At 40.4% G+C, this 13,861-nt stretch overlaps 1 protein-coding gene and 1 long non-coding RNA gene across 2 annotated transcripts in view; one reads left to right on the top strand and one right to left on the bottom strand.

Annotated features, from left to right (window-relative positions):
• LOC140736050 (brefeldin A-inhibited guanine nucleotide-exchange protein 2-like) overlaps positions 1-3,784 on the bottom strand; it is a 143,638-nt gene extending 139,854 nt beyond the window's left edge. Inside the window, exon 1 of the mRNA XM_073061761.1 lies at positions 3,540-3,784. Coding sequence (XP_072917862.1) covers positions 3,540-3,663 — 124 coding nt within the window. The 5' untranslated portion in view covers positions 3,664-3,784. The remainder of the gene's footprint in view (positions 1-3,539) is intronic.
• Positions 3,726-12,359, top strand: LOC140736051 (uncharacterized). The gene is made up of 2 exons (XR_012100874.1): positions 3,726-3,897; positions 6,372-12,359. It is a non-coding gene; the product is annotated as an uncharacterized lncRNA (long non-coding RNA).
• Positions 12,360-13,861: the final 1,502 nt, after the last annotated feature.

Raw genomic sequence — 13,861 nt, 5'->3', positions numbered from 1 at the left:
GTGCCAGGAAGATTAGTGGGGAAATTCTCTCTCCTTCTGTCTGTCCCTTCTCTCTCCTTACTTGCCTATCACCTCCTTTCTTCCATGGACTACTGTCTTCTCATATTAGATTCTTCTTCAGCCCTTTACCGCTTATACCTACCAGCTTCTTACTTCATCTCCACTCACCTTCCCCCTCACCTGGCCTCACCTGCCAGCTTGTACTCCTTCCACTCCAGCATACCTTATTCTGGCCCTGATGAAGGGCGTCAGCCAGAAATATTGACTGTTTATTCCTTTCCATAGATGCTGCTGACTTGCTGAGTTTTTCCAGTATTGTGAGTGTGTGTGTGTTTTTTATAAAAATAAGATAAGGGCCCTTAAATTGGGAAAACGTATCATGGACAAAGAACAAAGTAAACCAAATAAACCACAGAAGATCTATAGGTGCCATTCTCAGATTGTCATTGTGTGGCTTATGGGGTGCCAATTCAAATCCTGGACCTCAACTATTGACAACTGACACTAAATCCAATGAAAAGAGAGTTATAAGTATACAGGTTAATGAGTTAACAATGCCAGTTCAAATATGATACCAATATTCTAGTTGTGGGGTAGGTGGAATCTGATGTAAAATACAAGCTATACATCTTAACGGAGTTGATAAGAAAACTTTTTTTTTTAAAATGGTGAGAAATGAGTGGGTGCTATATGATATTGGCACCAGATGCTTGAAGGTAGCATACTAAAAGGTTAGTATGATACAAGGACAGAAAGTAAGAATAGGGGCACATTCACAAATTTTACAAAGCCATGGCACAACTCATATTTCTGGACTCCATATGTAATGCTACAAGAAGTTTGATTTGCTGGTAATGAAATCAATATTCACCACATTGACTCTAGCAATGACGTGGCACTTCATTAAAGTATACAAGGTTTTGAAAAAGACCAGTAAGGTAGAAGATAAGCAGCTATTTCCTATGTTAAAGGTACATCATAGTGTTGTGGATTTTCAGTTACCTAATGCATCAAAGTCGAAGATACCCTGTTTTTTTAACACCAAGGAAATCAAATTGTATTCAAGCAAATGAATGAATGAGGTATGTGATAAATTATTGCCAATGAAGCACTTTCAATGGTGTTAAATGCAATGATCACAATGATTTATCATTGAAGGGCAAGCAGAAGAATCATGGGGGAGAAAAGGTAAAACTAAGAGAAAGGTGCAAGTAAAATTAGATCATAAAAATCACTGGAACTTGAGAAAGGGAAACAATTTTTTGCAAGTAATAAAATTAAGCTGGTGGGCATGTAATAAAGGTGGGGTCATCAGCAAAAAGCAGAACATTGTTGTTTGTATTTAGTGAATAAAATCTGAAACTACACAGCCCATCTTGTTCACAGAAGAATCATATCATTGTTTGTGAATCTAAGGAGGAGTGAAAACTGAAGTGCATGCCAACATTGAAACAAGGGAAGGAATATGACCAATAAAGCTTTCAAAGAGCTTTTGCATTACACATTGTGCTTCAAAGGAAACTGGACGTATGGATAAGCATAAGCATCACATCAAAGCAGCATGACTAAAACTCACCAACAAGTTGTAAACAATAGGTGTGCAAATGCATCAAATTACTCCCACTCAAACCAAGGGGCAATGTTTTAAGTAACTAATTGTGCAAATGATACAAACAGCAAAACTAAGACCATGATATTAAAAATTACTTAGTCATAACCATAGAAGGTTAAAAGGCCTCAAAATCAGATTTATTACAATTGACATAAGACGTGAAATTAGTTGTTTTGCAGTAGCAGTACAAAGATATGAAATCTATACATTACAAAAATAAACAAGTTGTACAAGAGGAATAACATGGAAGTTTCCATGGATTGAAGGACCACTCAAGATATCTGATGGAGGAGTGGAAGAAGCTGTTCCTAAATCATTGAATGTGGATCTTGAGGCTCCTGTCCATCCTCTCTGGTAGTCGTAACAACAGGGCCTGTCCTAGATGGTGAAGGTTCTTAACAATGGATGCCTCTTTCTTGAGGCACCAGCTTTTGAAGATGTCCTTGATGGCAGGGATTAAGGTGAAGAATGATAATGCTGTAGTAAATCCAAGTGAAATGCTGCTGAGGCGCAAATAATGAGTCTTCACTATTCTACTTTCTGCATAATTTGCGTTATTCTTTCTCCCTTGGAATCCATAATAATACTGGAATTCCTTTTGATCTCTTCACTATTCTAAATTCCTGCAACTCAAAACATCAGTGATTTCTAACTTTTCCTACTTTTGATGAAAGGCAATCTTGAAATATTTCTCTTCACAGATGCTGCCTGACCTGCTGCACATTTCCAACATTTTATTTATCTCTCTGATCTGCAGCATTTGCAATTTTTTTCCCTTTTTGAATACAATTTCATCACTTCAGTCATTTACAAGACTATGTGTTTTTCATCAGATTTCTGAACAGTACATGAACATATTCCATTTTTTTCTGGACTAATTTTGTAATTTATTGTAATTTTACACCTTTCCAGCAATGTTTTGCTATTGCAAATTTCACATCATCTAAGCTAGTGACAACAAATCTAATCACTAAAAACACAAAATGCTGGTAGAACTCAGCAGGCCAGACAGCATCTATGGGAGGAGGTAGTGACGACGTTTCGGGCCGAAACCCTTCATCAGGAGTGAAGTTACTTCACATCTTATCTATATCACAGATCAGTTGAGAGTCATCAAAAACCCAAGAAAATGCAAACTCTCAAAAAATTGCATGGAATAAACTACCAGAACAATTGCCCTGGATTTTACGTAATTTTTTTCACAAAAATAAAGATAACCAAGTCAAGAAAACTTAGAGAAGTTCAAAATTTGTAATTTAATAAAATTGGTGCTAACAAATTAACAATGAAACTACCAAATTGTCATAAAAACCTATTGTCTTCTCTAACACCCTCTAAAGAAGGACAGCTACCGTTTATGAGACTTGAAAAGTACTAACGTGGTTGACTTCTTCCTCATTTTGGAAACAATGAGAAATCAAAAATGATTGTTAAACTGAGAAACATCCACATCCATGAAACATTAAATAAAATCTTGAAAGCCAGGTGGGGGCTTAAATGATACTAATCAGTGTGAATTCAAAGTTACAAACCAAACACCAATGGGGCGTCATATAGAGATTTAGCAGCCTCTTCCATTCACAAAAAGAGCAATGTTAGATTAACTGCCATTGCCTATAATATATCGTCCTATTTCGCTAAAGCCTGCAGGTTGTAAATTGTCGCTTCAAATCTGACGCCTCTCGGAACCACCGTGCCTACTCAGTTTCAACAGCGGAAGTGAAAAAGGAACTCTCGAAAGCGAACAGGAGGCCTTCCCACTTTATTCTCCAACCACATTTATCCTGGAGTCACTCTGGCTAATACCACTGACACGATGGGGCAGAATTATCAGGAATCAGCTGAATACGTGTTAAACCAAATATTCTGCAGGAACTCTCCCTCCCCACCCTCCCCATTTCCTTTGCCAGCAAACCCGAAAACTCACCCAGAGCCACCTCACAGGCTTTGCGGAGCTGGGATTGCTGGGATTTCCTCACGTCTTTGTCAGCTAGGATTTTTTCCAGCGCGCGAGTCAAGAACATGTTTTTGGTTTTGCTGTCCTCGCGCATGATTTACTGGTCGTCAGTGCCGGCGATGGAAACACCGATGGAACGGTGGGGGACCAATTCCTCCTAATCCTCAGGTGCCGCCATGTTCACTGGCGGTCACGTGACACGGCGACCCGCAGGCGCAGTTGTCGTTGGAAAGTGTCGCTGGCCGCCGTGGCTTTGGCTTTCGTCCCTCCGAGGAGCCGGCCGCCACCCATCGCTTTTCACCTCTGAGCGCCGAGGGAACGCGCAACGGCAAGTATTGAACCATTCGGCTGTTACTTATTTTCAACGTTTTGTTAACCCGTTTCTTCTAAATCTGTCGAGGAAACACATTTTATATATTAATTAACAAAGTTATCACTTATTGGCTTTCTCCTATCTCTCTTCACCCACATCAAACTTCATTTGTCCAGTTTTGGCAAACGTATGGCTGTTTAAAGAAATAATCACCTGTTGAGCTTGCGTACGATTATGTGGCAATTGATTGTTCAATTAAACTCTCAACGCCTCTTTTATCTGGCCCATGTCTGTCATAACCACTACTTTCTCACTCTCTGGCAATTCCGCTTCATAGTTTTATTAACTTTGTTAACGTATGACCAAACCACACACAGCTGACAAGCACAGCCGTGTGAGGATACATTATTCACCTCCTGATCTGTGCGGATCGGATCAATCTGTATTATACGTTGATTTCATCCACCAAAAGCATTTACTTTAATCGAACACGCCTAAATTGCAAAAGTAATCCTGCTTTCTTTTTCCTCAACAACATGCCATCTTCTTTAAAATTGTTCATCTCCTGCACCCTCTTCTGCAGCAGCTACTCAAGGCATGTAAGACAGACAGCATAGTTCATGATATCTGCTACAGAGTTTAAGGACATCATTTTCAAGAATATCACAGTTATAGAGTCATAGAAAAGTACAGCGCAGAAACAGGCCCTTCAGTCATCTAGTCCATGTCAAATATTGACCTGCACTGGGACCATAGCCTTTCATACCCCTATCATCGATGAACCTATCTAAACTTCTCTTAAATGTTCAAATCGAGCTCACATACACCACTTGCACTAGCAGCTCATTCCACACTCTCACCATCCTCAGAATGAAGAAGTTTCCCCTCATGTTCCCCTTAAACTTTTCACCTTTCACCCTTAACCCATAACCCTAGTTGCTGTCCTACACAACCTCAGTAGAAAAAGCCTGCTTGCATTTATGCCATCTATACTCCACATATTTTGTATATCTATCAAATCTCCCCTCAATCTTCCATGTTCCAAGGAATAAAGTCCAAATCTACTCAATCTTTCCTTATAACTTGACAACATCTTTGTAAATTTTCTCTGTACTCTTTCAACTTTGTTTACATCTTTCCTGTAGGTAACTGACCAAAACTGCACACAATACTCCAAATCAGATCTCACCAATGTCTTATACAACTTCAACATAATAATCTCCCGTACTCAGTACTTTGATTTATGAAGCCCAATGTGCCAAAAGCTTTCTTTATGACCTTATCAAACTGTGACACCACTTTCAATGAATTATGGACCTGTATTCCCAGATTGTTTTGGTCTACAGCACTCCTCATTGCAACACCTCACACTTGTCTACATTAAATTCCATACATCATTTTTCAGCCCAGTTTTCCAGCTGTTCCAGATCCTGCTGCAAACTCTGATAGTTTTCCTCGCTGTCTACTACACCCCCAGCCTTGGTGTCATCTGCAAATTTTCTGATCAAGTTAACCATATTATAGATTCATAGAAAAGTACAACACAGAAACAGGCCCTTCAGCTCATCTAGTCCATGTCAAACATCGACCTGCCTACTCCCATTAACCTTCACTGGGACCATAGCCCTGCATACCCCTACCATCCATGTACCTATCCAAACTTTGCTTAAACACTGAGCTCGAGTTTGCATGCGCCAGATGTGCTGGCAGCTCATTCCACATTCTCATGACCCTCTGAGTGAAGAAGTTTCCCCTCCTGATTTCCTTAAATTTTCACCTTTCACTCTTAACCTCTGGTTGTAGTCCCACCAAACCTCAGTGGAAAAAACCTGTTTGCGTTTACCCTATCTATACCCCTTATAATTTGGTATACCTCCCTCAAATCTCCTCTCACTCTTCTACTATGTTCTAAGGATCATTGAAGTTAGGTGACAAACAATAACTGACCAAGCGGTGATCCCTGCAGCATTCCACTAGTTACAGGCCTCTAGTCAGAGAGGCATCCATCTACTATCACCCTCTGGCTTCTCCCATAAAGCCAATATATAATCCAATTTCCTAGCTTATCTTCAATGCCGAGCGACTGAAACTTCTTGAAAACTTCCCATTTGGGACCTTGTCAAATGCCTTGCTAAAGTCCAAGTTGACAACGTGCATTGCCTTCATTAACTTTCCTGGTAACTTCCTCAAAAAACTCTGTAAGATTGGTTAGACACGGCCTACCACACATGAAGCCATGCTGACTATCCGTAATCAGTCCATGTCTATTGAAGTACTCATATATCCGGTCCCTTAGAATACATTCCAATACTTTCCCACTACTGATGTCAGGCTCACTGACCTATAATTTCCTGGTTTATTTTTAAAGTCTTTCTTAAACAGTGGAACAACATTAGTTATCCTCCAATCCTCCGTACCCCACCTATCATTAAACACAATTTAAATATCTCTGTTAGGTCCTCTGCAATTTCTGTGTTTGCCTCCCACAGGGTCCAAGGGAATACCTTGTCAGGTCCTGGGGATTTATCCAACCTAATTTGCCTCAAGACAGCAAACCCCTCCTCTTGTCATCGTTGCTGGGTCTACATATTAGAACTACTCATTAAGTACTACCATGGGAGTAACTTTACTATATTTGCATTGGATCAAGAACGCAGCTCCTCATAACATTTTTAAGATAAATCGAGAATAGGCATTAATTGACAGCCCTGTTGGCAACGTCCATAACCTATGAGTAGACTTCAACAAACTCTTCTCCAGTAACATGAAAAATTGTCATGAATGACAATCTTTTAACTGGTCTTACTCTCCCTCTCACTAGCTTCTGTTGAAACAAAGTGCAGGAATCTTGGGATCCGTGTTGCAAGGATTGATCGGCAAGGCTCGAGGCTGCGGAGCCCTTTTGGGGAACTGAGTTTCATGTTTCTGGATTCTGATTACTCTTTTTATTTGCTTTTTTTGAACTGTTTGATTAGGCCGATCAATACGGACTGGGGCGCTTCAGTGAAAACTGTCTCTGCAGTCGGCTATCAGCACGGCACTGAACTGAACCAAACTCAATACTCCTGGTTTGATGTTGATATTCTATGTGTTGTTCACTTCCATTTTGTCATTTGTGAAATTTGTTTTACTTTCGCGCATTCGGTGGTTGGAGTTTTTCTTTGAACAGGTTCCATGGTGTTTCTTTGTTACATGGCTGCCCGTGGGAGGATAAATCTCAAGTTGTATTCTGTATTTAATACATCTATCATACAAGACTTTTCCGCTAGGTTAGGACTTGGTGTGACCATAATGACAATGTTTTTTTTTACTATCAGAGCCAGAATCAACAACAATGCCTGTTCTTCCTATTTCCAAATCATTAATGTGATTGTTTCCATGGATCTAGCTATGGTGCCCTCCAATTACTCTCTGTGCTATCCTTCAGTGACAGTATTGAGAAAACTGCATCAATTTCAATAAACGTATTGGAAAAACCCCACTATCATCCGCATTTTTCTTGACTTCTGTTCTTATACTATCATAGAGTTGTAAAGCACAGAAATGGGCCCTTTGGCCCAGCTTGTCTATGCTGACTGTGATACCTATCTTTGCTAATTGAATTTTCTGCATTGGGTCTGTATCTCACTACTCCTTTCCTATCCAAGTACCTGTCCAAATCCCCTTTAAGCATTGTAATTGTATCTGACTCTGCCACTCCCCTGGCAACTCATTCCACATAACAACCACTGTCATTGTGGAAAATCTTGCCTCTCCAATTTCCTTTAATTTTCTTCCCTAACCAGAAGCCAATGATTCTAGTTTTAGATTCCATCACCTTAGAAAAAACATTCTGCCTATCTATGCCAACTATGGCCTTCTTAATTTTAAAAGCCTCTGCAAGGTCACCCTTCAGCTTATCCAATCTCTAAGTAACCCCTCCATTTCATGCAGCATTCTAGCGAATCTCTTCTGCAGTTTCCTAATGCTACTACATCCTTTCTTTAGTGAGGTGGCCAAAACTATACACAATATTCCAGCTGCCTTCTGACCAATAATTTATACAGCTTCAACATGACATTCCATCTCTTATTCTTAATGTTTTGGCTTTTAAAATACCAAATACCTTCTTCACTGCTGTTTCTACCTATGTCATGATTTTCAAAGAGCTACAAGCAAGTCCCTCTGATCACTACTATTCGCTGTGTATCATTTTGCGATGTTCAAAAATGCATCACCTCACAATTGTATAAATTAATTTCAGTCTACCACTGCTCAGCCTAACATCCCACTGATCTATGCTCCTATTATCCTTTCACAATCTTCTTTGCCACCCTACTACTTCAGCAATTTTGAGTCGGGAGTAAACTTACTAATCAGTCTACCAACATTCTCATCCATCTATGACAAACAGCAATGGTTCCAGGACTGATCCTTGTAGTACACCATTACTTGTAGACTTCCTGTAAGGAAAGTCCATGACTACTTCCTCTGTCTCCTTCTTGTCACCTTAGACAATAGACAATAGGTGCAGAAGTAGACCATTCAGCCCTTCAAGCCTGCACCGCCATTTTGAGATCATGGCTGATCAACTACTATCAATACCCAGTCCCTGCCTTGTCCCCAAATCCCTTGATTCCACTATCCTTAAGATACCTATCTAGCTCCTTCTTGAAAGCATCCAGAGAATTGGCCTCCACTACCTTCCGAGGCAGTGCATTCCAGACCCCCACAACTCTCTGGGAGAAGAAGTTTTTCCTTAACTCTGTCCTAAATGACCTACCCCCTATTCTCAAACCATGCCCTCTGGTACTGGACTCTCCCAGCATCTGGAACATATTTCCTGCCTCTATCTTGTCCAATCCCTTAATAATCTTATATGTTTCAATCAGATCCCCTCTCAATCTCCTTAATTCCAGCGTGTACAAGCCCAGTCTCTCTAACCTCTCTGCGTAAGACAGTCCAGACATCCCAGGAATTAACCTCGTGAATCTACACTGCACTTCCTCTACAGCCAGGATGTCCTTCCTTAACCCTGGAGATCAAAACTGTACACAATACTCCAGGTGTGGTCTCACCAGGGCTCTGTACAAATGCAAGAGGATTTCCTTGCTCTTGTACTCAATTCCCTTTGTAATAAAGGCCAACATTCCATTAGCCTTCTTCACTGCCTGCTGCACTTGCTCATTCACCTTCAGTGACTGATGAACAAGGACTCCTAGATCTCTTTGTATTTCTCCCTTACCTAACTCTACACCGTTCAGATAATAATCTGCCTTCCTGTTCTTACTCCCAAAGTAGATAACCTCACACTTATTCACATTAAACGTCATCTGCCAAGTATCTGCCCACTCACCCAGCCTATCCAAGTCACCCTGAATTCTCCTAACATCCTCATCACATGTCACACTGCCACCCAGCTTAGTATCATCAGCAAATGTGCTGATGTTATTTTCAATGCCTTCATCCAAATCGTTGACGTAAATTGTAAACAGCTGTGGTCCCAATACCGAGCCCTGTGCCACCCCACTAGTCACCACCTGCCATTCCGAGAAACACCCATTCACCGTTACCCTTTGCTTTCTGTCTGCCAACCAGTTTTCTATCCATGTCAATGTCTTCCCCCCGATGCCCTGAGCTTTGATTTTACCCACCAATCTCCTATGTGGGACCTTATCAAATGCCTTCTGAAAATCGAGGTACACTACATCCACTGGATCTCCCCCGTCTAACTTCCTGGTTACATCCTCGAAAAACTCCAACAGATTAGTCAAGCATGATTTACCCTTGGTAAATCCTTGCTGGCTCGGCCCAATCCTAACACTGCTATCTTGAATGCCACTATTTCATCCTTAATAATGGACTCTAGCATCTTCCCCACCACCGATGTCAGGCTGACAGGTCGATAGTTCTCTGTTTTCTCCCTCCCTCCTTTCTTAAAAAGTGGGATAACATTAGCCATTCTCCAATCCTCAGGAACTGATCCTGAATCTAAGGAACATTGGAAAATGATTAACGATGCATCCGCAATTTCCAGGGCCACCTCCTTTAGTACCCTAGGATGCAGACCATCTGGACCTGGGGATTTGTCAGCCTTCAGTCCCATCAGTCTTCTCATCACCGTTTCCTTCCTAATGTCAATCTGTTTCATTTCCTCTGTTACCCTATGTCCTTGGCCCATCCATACATCTGAGAGATTGCTTGTGTCTTCCTTAGTGAAAACAGATCTAAAGTACTCATTAAATTCTTCTGCCATTTCTCTGTTTCCCATAACAATTTCACCCAATTCATTCTTCAAGGGCCCAACATTGTTCTTAACTATCTTCTTTCTCTTCACATGCCTAAAAAAGCTTTTGCTATCTTCCTTTATATTCCTGGCTAGCTTGCGTTTGTACCTCATTTTTTCTTCCCGTATTGTCTTTTTAGTTAAGTTCTGTTGTTCCTTAAAAACTTCCCAATCATCTGTCCTCCCACTCACCTTAGCTCTGTCATACTTCCTTTTTTTTTTTAATGCTATGCAATCTCTGACTTCCTTTGTCAACCACTGTGGCCCCTTTCCCCCCTTTGAATTCTTCCTTCTCTGGGGGGATGAACTGATTTTGCACCTTGTGCATTATTCCCAAGAATACCTGCCATTGCTGTTCCACTGTCTTTTCTGCTAGGCTATCGGTCCAGTCAACTTTGGCCAGCTCCTCCCTCATGGCTCCATAGTTTCCTCTGTTTAACTGCAATACTGACACCTCCGAGCTGCCCTTATCCTTCTCAAATTGCAGATAAAAACTTATCATATTATGATCACTACCTCCTAATGGCTCCCTTACTGCAAGATTGCTTATCAAATCCTGTTCATTACATAACACTAAATCCAGAATAGTCTTTTCCCTGGTCGGCTCTCGTACAAGCTGTTCCAAGAATGCATCCCGTAGGCACTCTACAAACTCCTTATCCTGTGGTCCAGCACCAACCTGATTCTCCCAGTTCACCTGCATGTTGAAATCCCCCATAACTACTGCGACATTATCTTTGCCACATGCAAATGTTAACTCCCTATTCAACTTGCACCCAATATCCATGCTACTGTTTGGTGGCCTGTAGACAACACCCATTTGGGTCCTTTTGCCCTTACTGTTCCTCAATTCTATCCACATAGACTCTACTTCTCCTGACCCTATGTTCCCCCCTTGCAAAGGACTGAATCTCATTCCTCACCAACAGGGCCACCCCACCCCCTCTGCCCACATTTCTGTCCCTACGATAGCACGTATACCCTTGAACATTCATTTCCTAGGTCTGATCTCCCTGCAGCCATGTCTCCGTTATCCCAACAACATCATAGTTACCCATTCACACCTGGGCTTCAAGCTCATCCGCCTTATTTCTGACACTTCGTGCATTCAGATATAGAATTTTTAGCCCATTTCTCCTCTCTCTGTTTGAATTGCTGCCTATTGTGCTTAACCCAGCTCCCCGAACTCCCATCGTTCCCCAGAACCTTGTTGGGTTCTGTTTCTTGATGTTTCAGTTCTCACTTAACAAAGTGAAATTAGCCTAATTTCTTATTAATATTATTGCTGAGAAGTAAGTTTGACTGTTTTCAACTTCCTTGGAAGTCTTATAGACCAAACAACCTCAATCATTCTGACATTTTGACATTTCATATTTATCCATTTAAGTTTGACCACTAGTCTTCTTGCAACATCATAAAATCTTGCAGCACAAAATCATTTGGCCCAACGTGCAAATGTAGCAAACTGTATTGATTGTGGTTTTCCAGTCAATATCACTTAGTTCATTAAAGAAATCTCAGCTCCCCTTTGATCCATCATAATTGACCTTGTTGCCAGTGGAAACATATCTTCTCACTACATCAGAACCTCTCATAATTTTAAACATATCAATTACATCTTCATTTATCCAGCTCCATTTGGGAAGTACATACAATCTCAGTGCCTTTGTCCATGTCTACCAAGCATTTTATACAGGAGTATATTATTCGCTTCCATGAATATTGAAAACGAATACAACATTTCCGTTACTTTCCTAAGTAAAATTGGCTAAACTTAGCAATCCAGAACTTTTTGGTGTAAATGATTTGATGCTCGTGTATTTAATGTATGTGGGAAAAGTTATGTATAAGATGTTTCAGTCAGATATTATTTCTTAATGAGGACTACAGAGTTACTATTGTTTTGTATTTGATTCAGTATTAAGAATGATTTAGCATCAAAGCTTTGGAAAAATATTCCTCGAGTTCAGTGCATTTTTTTCTGAAGATTGTTACTTCATATCATTGTTTATGGAATCTCCTTTTGGATATTGTCTGTCTTTAAATTTCAACCTCATGTTTCCAAATGTGTCGTCAAAAGACACCTTGTAAGCCAGGGTTTCATAACTGCTTACCCCTGAGTCATCTATGAATGCATTATGATTATTTTTTACTTGTGCAATAAAATCCAGAAGTATTCTTTCTGGACACCATTATATTTAACCAATGAAAAGACATGATCCTATCTTGTTTTCTTACCCCATTTTCTGCACCGTGTGCCACATCGGGTGATAACCTTGCTGTTTCTTCAGCATTTTGTCTGTTTTTTTACAAGGCTGAATTACTAGCTCCATGCTTAAGCCTGCATGGAGGAAAGCATGCGTGGAGCTGGCTGGATTTGAACTTGGGACCTCTTGCCTCGAAGTCCAGTGCAGATACCACAACACCACTGGCTAGCCAATTCTACCTTGTTATCAAGGTCAAAAAAACAAAGTGGAGGGTAATGAAAATAGAAAAATAATTAATAAAATTATATTAAACCATTTTTTGTTAACTTTACAATTGCTTAAACCACATTAATGAACAAGGCTGTAGCCAAATACAGAAAGCTATTGAACAGCTGCATTAATTAAGTATGACAAGTTCTTATAGGTATTTCCATCATAAATGTGTACATTTAAACTTACGGTTTGAAAACAAATACTGAGTAAAAATCTGGCATCATGAAATTGAAATACATGCTGAAATCACGATCTAGAAAATCTAATCCATCCAAAGGTATGTGTCAGTTGGTAGTTGTTAAGTTTGCTCATTAACTCTCATTTGTAAACACAAGTTGCACATTTTTGTGAATAAAAATGTCCTGCATGTAGTCTGTTTTGGGGATGACCCTGTAATTGAATGGGGAAGAGAGGGGTGGAGCCAGGCAAGAGTATCAGGAAGGAGCCTTGGTGCAGTAATAATTGTGATTGCAGCCATGGATTTGCGATGGGGATGCACTGGGAGCCTTTACTATGATGGCTGGAATTGCAGTGAACAATGAGAGACATTAGCAGTCTTTACAGCTTCGGTCAGAGTTAGATGGAAGAGGCCTTTTCCAGGATTTCTATAGCAGAGAGAAATCAGAGGCCTTTACTGTGATGGTCAACCTGGGATGTAGGACATCAGGGATAGATGTGAATGAGGGATTGTGGTGACAATCAGTTCAAGAATGAGCTATGTTGGTGCAGTGGGAATAGTGGTTGGAAATTGGTCGTGTTGGATCATCTATCTATCTATCTTTGTGGGCAATTCGGCATTGAGGTCTGGGTCTCAGGTGATCCATTGCAATTTATGAGGACAGCGATAGAATTTAGTAATTTTGGTGAAAGGAGAAGAGAATGGTGAAGAAGTGAAAAGCAATTATGACATTTTACTGAAATACTGCATGTTTTGAATATACACGCAAAATGCTGGAGGAACTCAGCAAGTCAGACAGCATCAATGGAAATGAGTAATTTGTCAACATTTCTGGCCGAGACCCTTCTTCAAGTATGCCAGAATTGTGCAATGTGGCTGATTTTAAGGACAATATGGTCATAATAATCAGAATAATTAATTGGATGGAAATATGCATTTATAGTCTGCTATATAAGAATTTTAAGAAGTAAAAGATTGATGGTGGCAAACCTTTGGCAAGTGCAAGGTGGCAAGCACAAAAATTGTTGGCATGTAGCTGCAATGCTGTTCCTCAGT

Source organism: Hemitrygon akajei, chromosome 11 (genome assembly GCF_048418815.1).
Source record: "Hemitrygon akajei chromosome 11, sHemAka1.3, whole genome shotgun sequence".
Taxonomy (NCBI): Eukaryota; Metazoa; Chordata; class Chondrichthyes; order Myliobatiformes; family Dasyatidae; genus Hemitrygon; species Hemitrygon akajei.
This window is presented reverse-complemented; position numbering and strand designations above follow the sequence as displayed.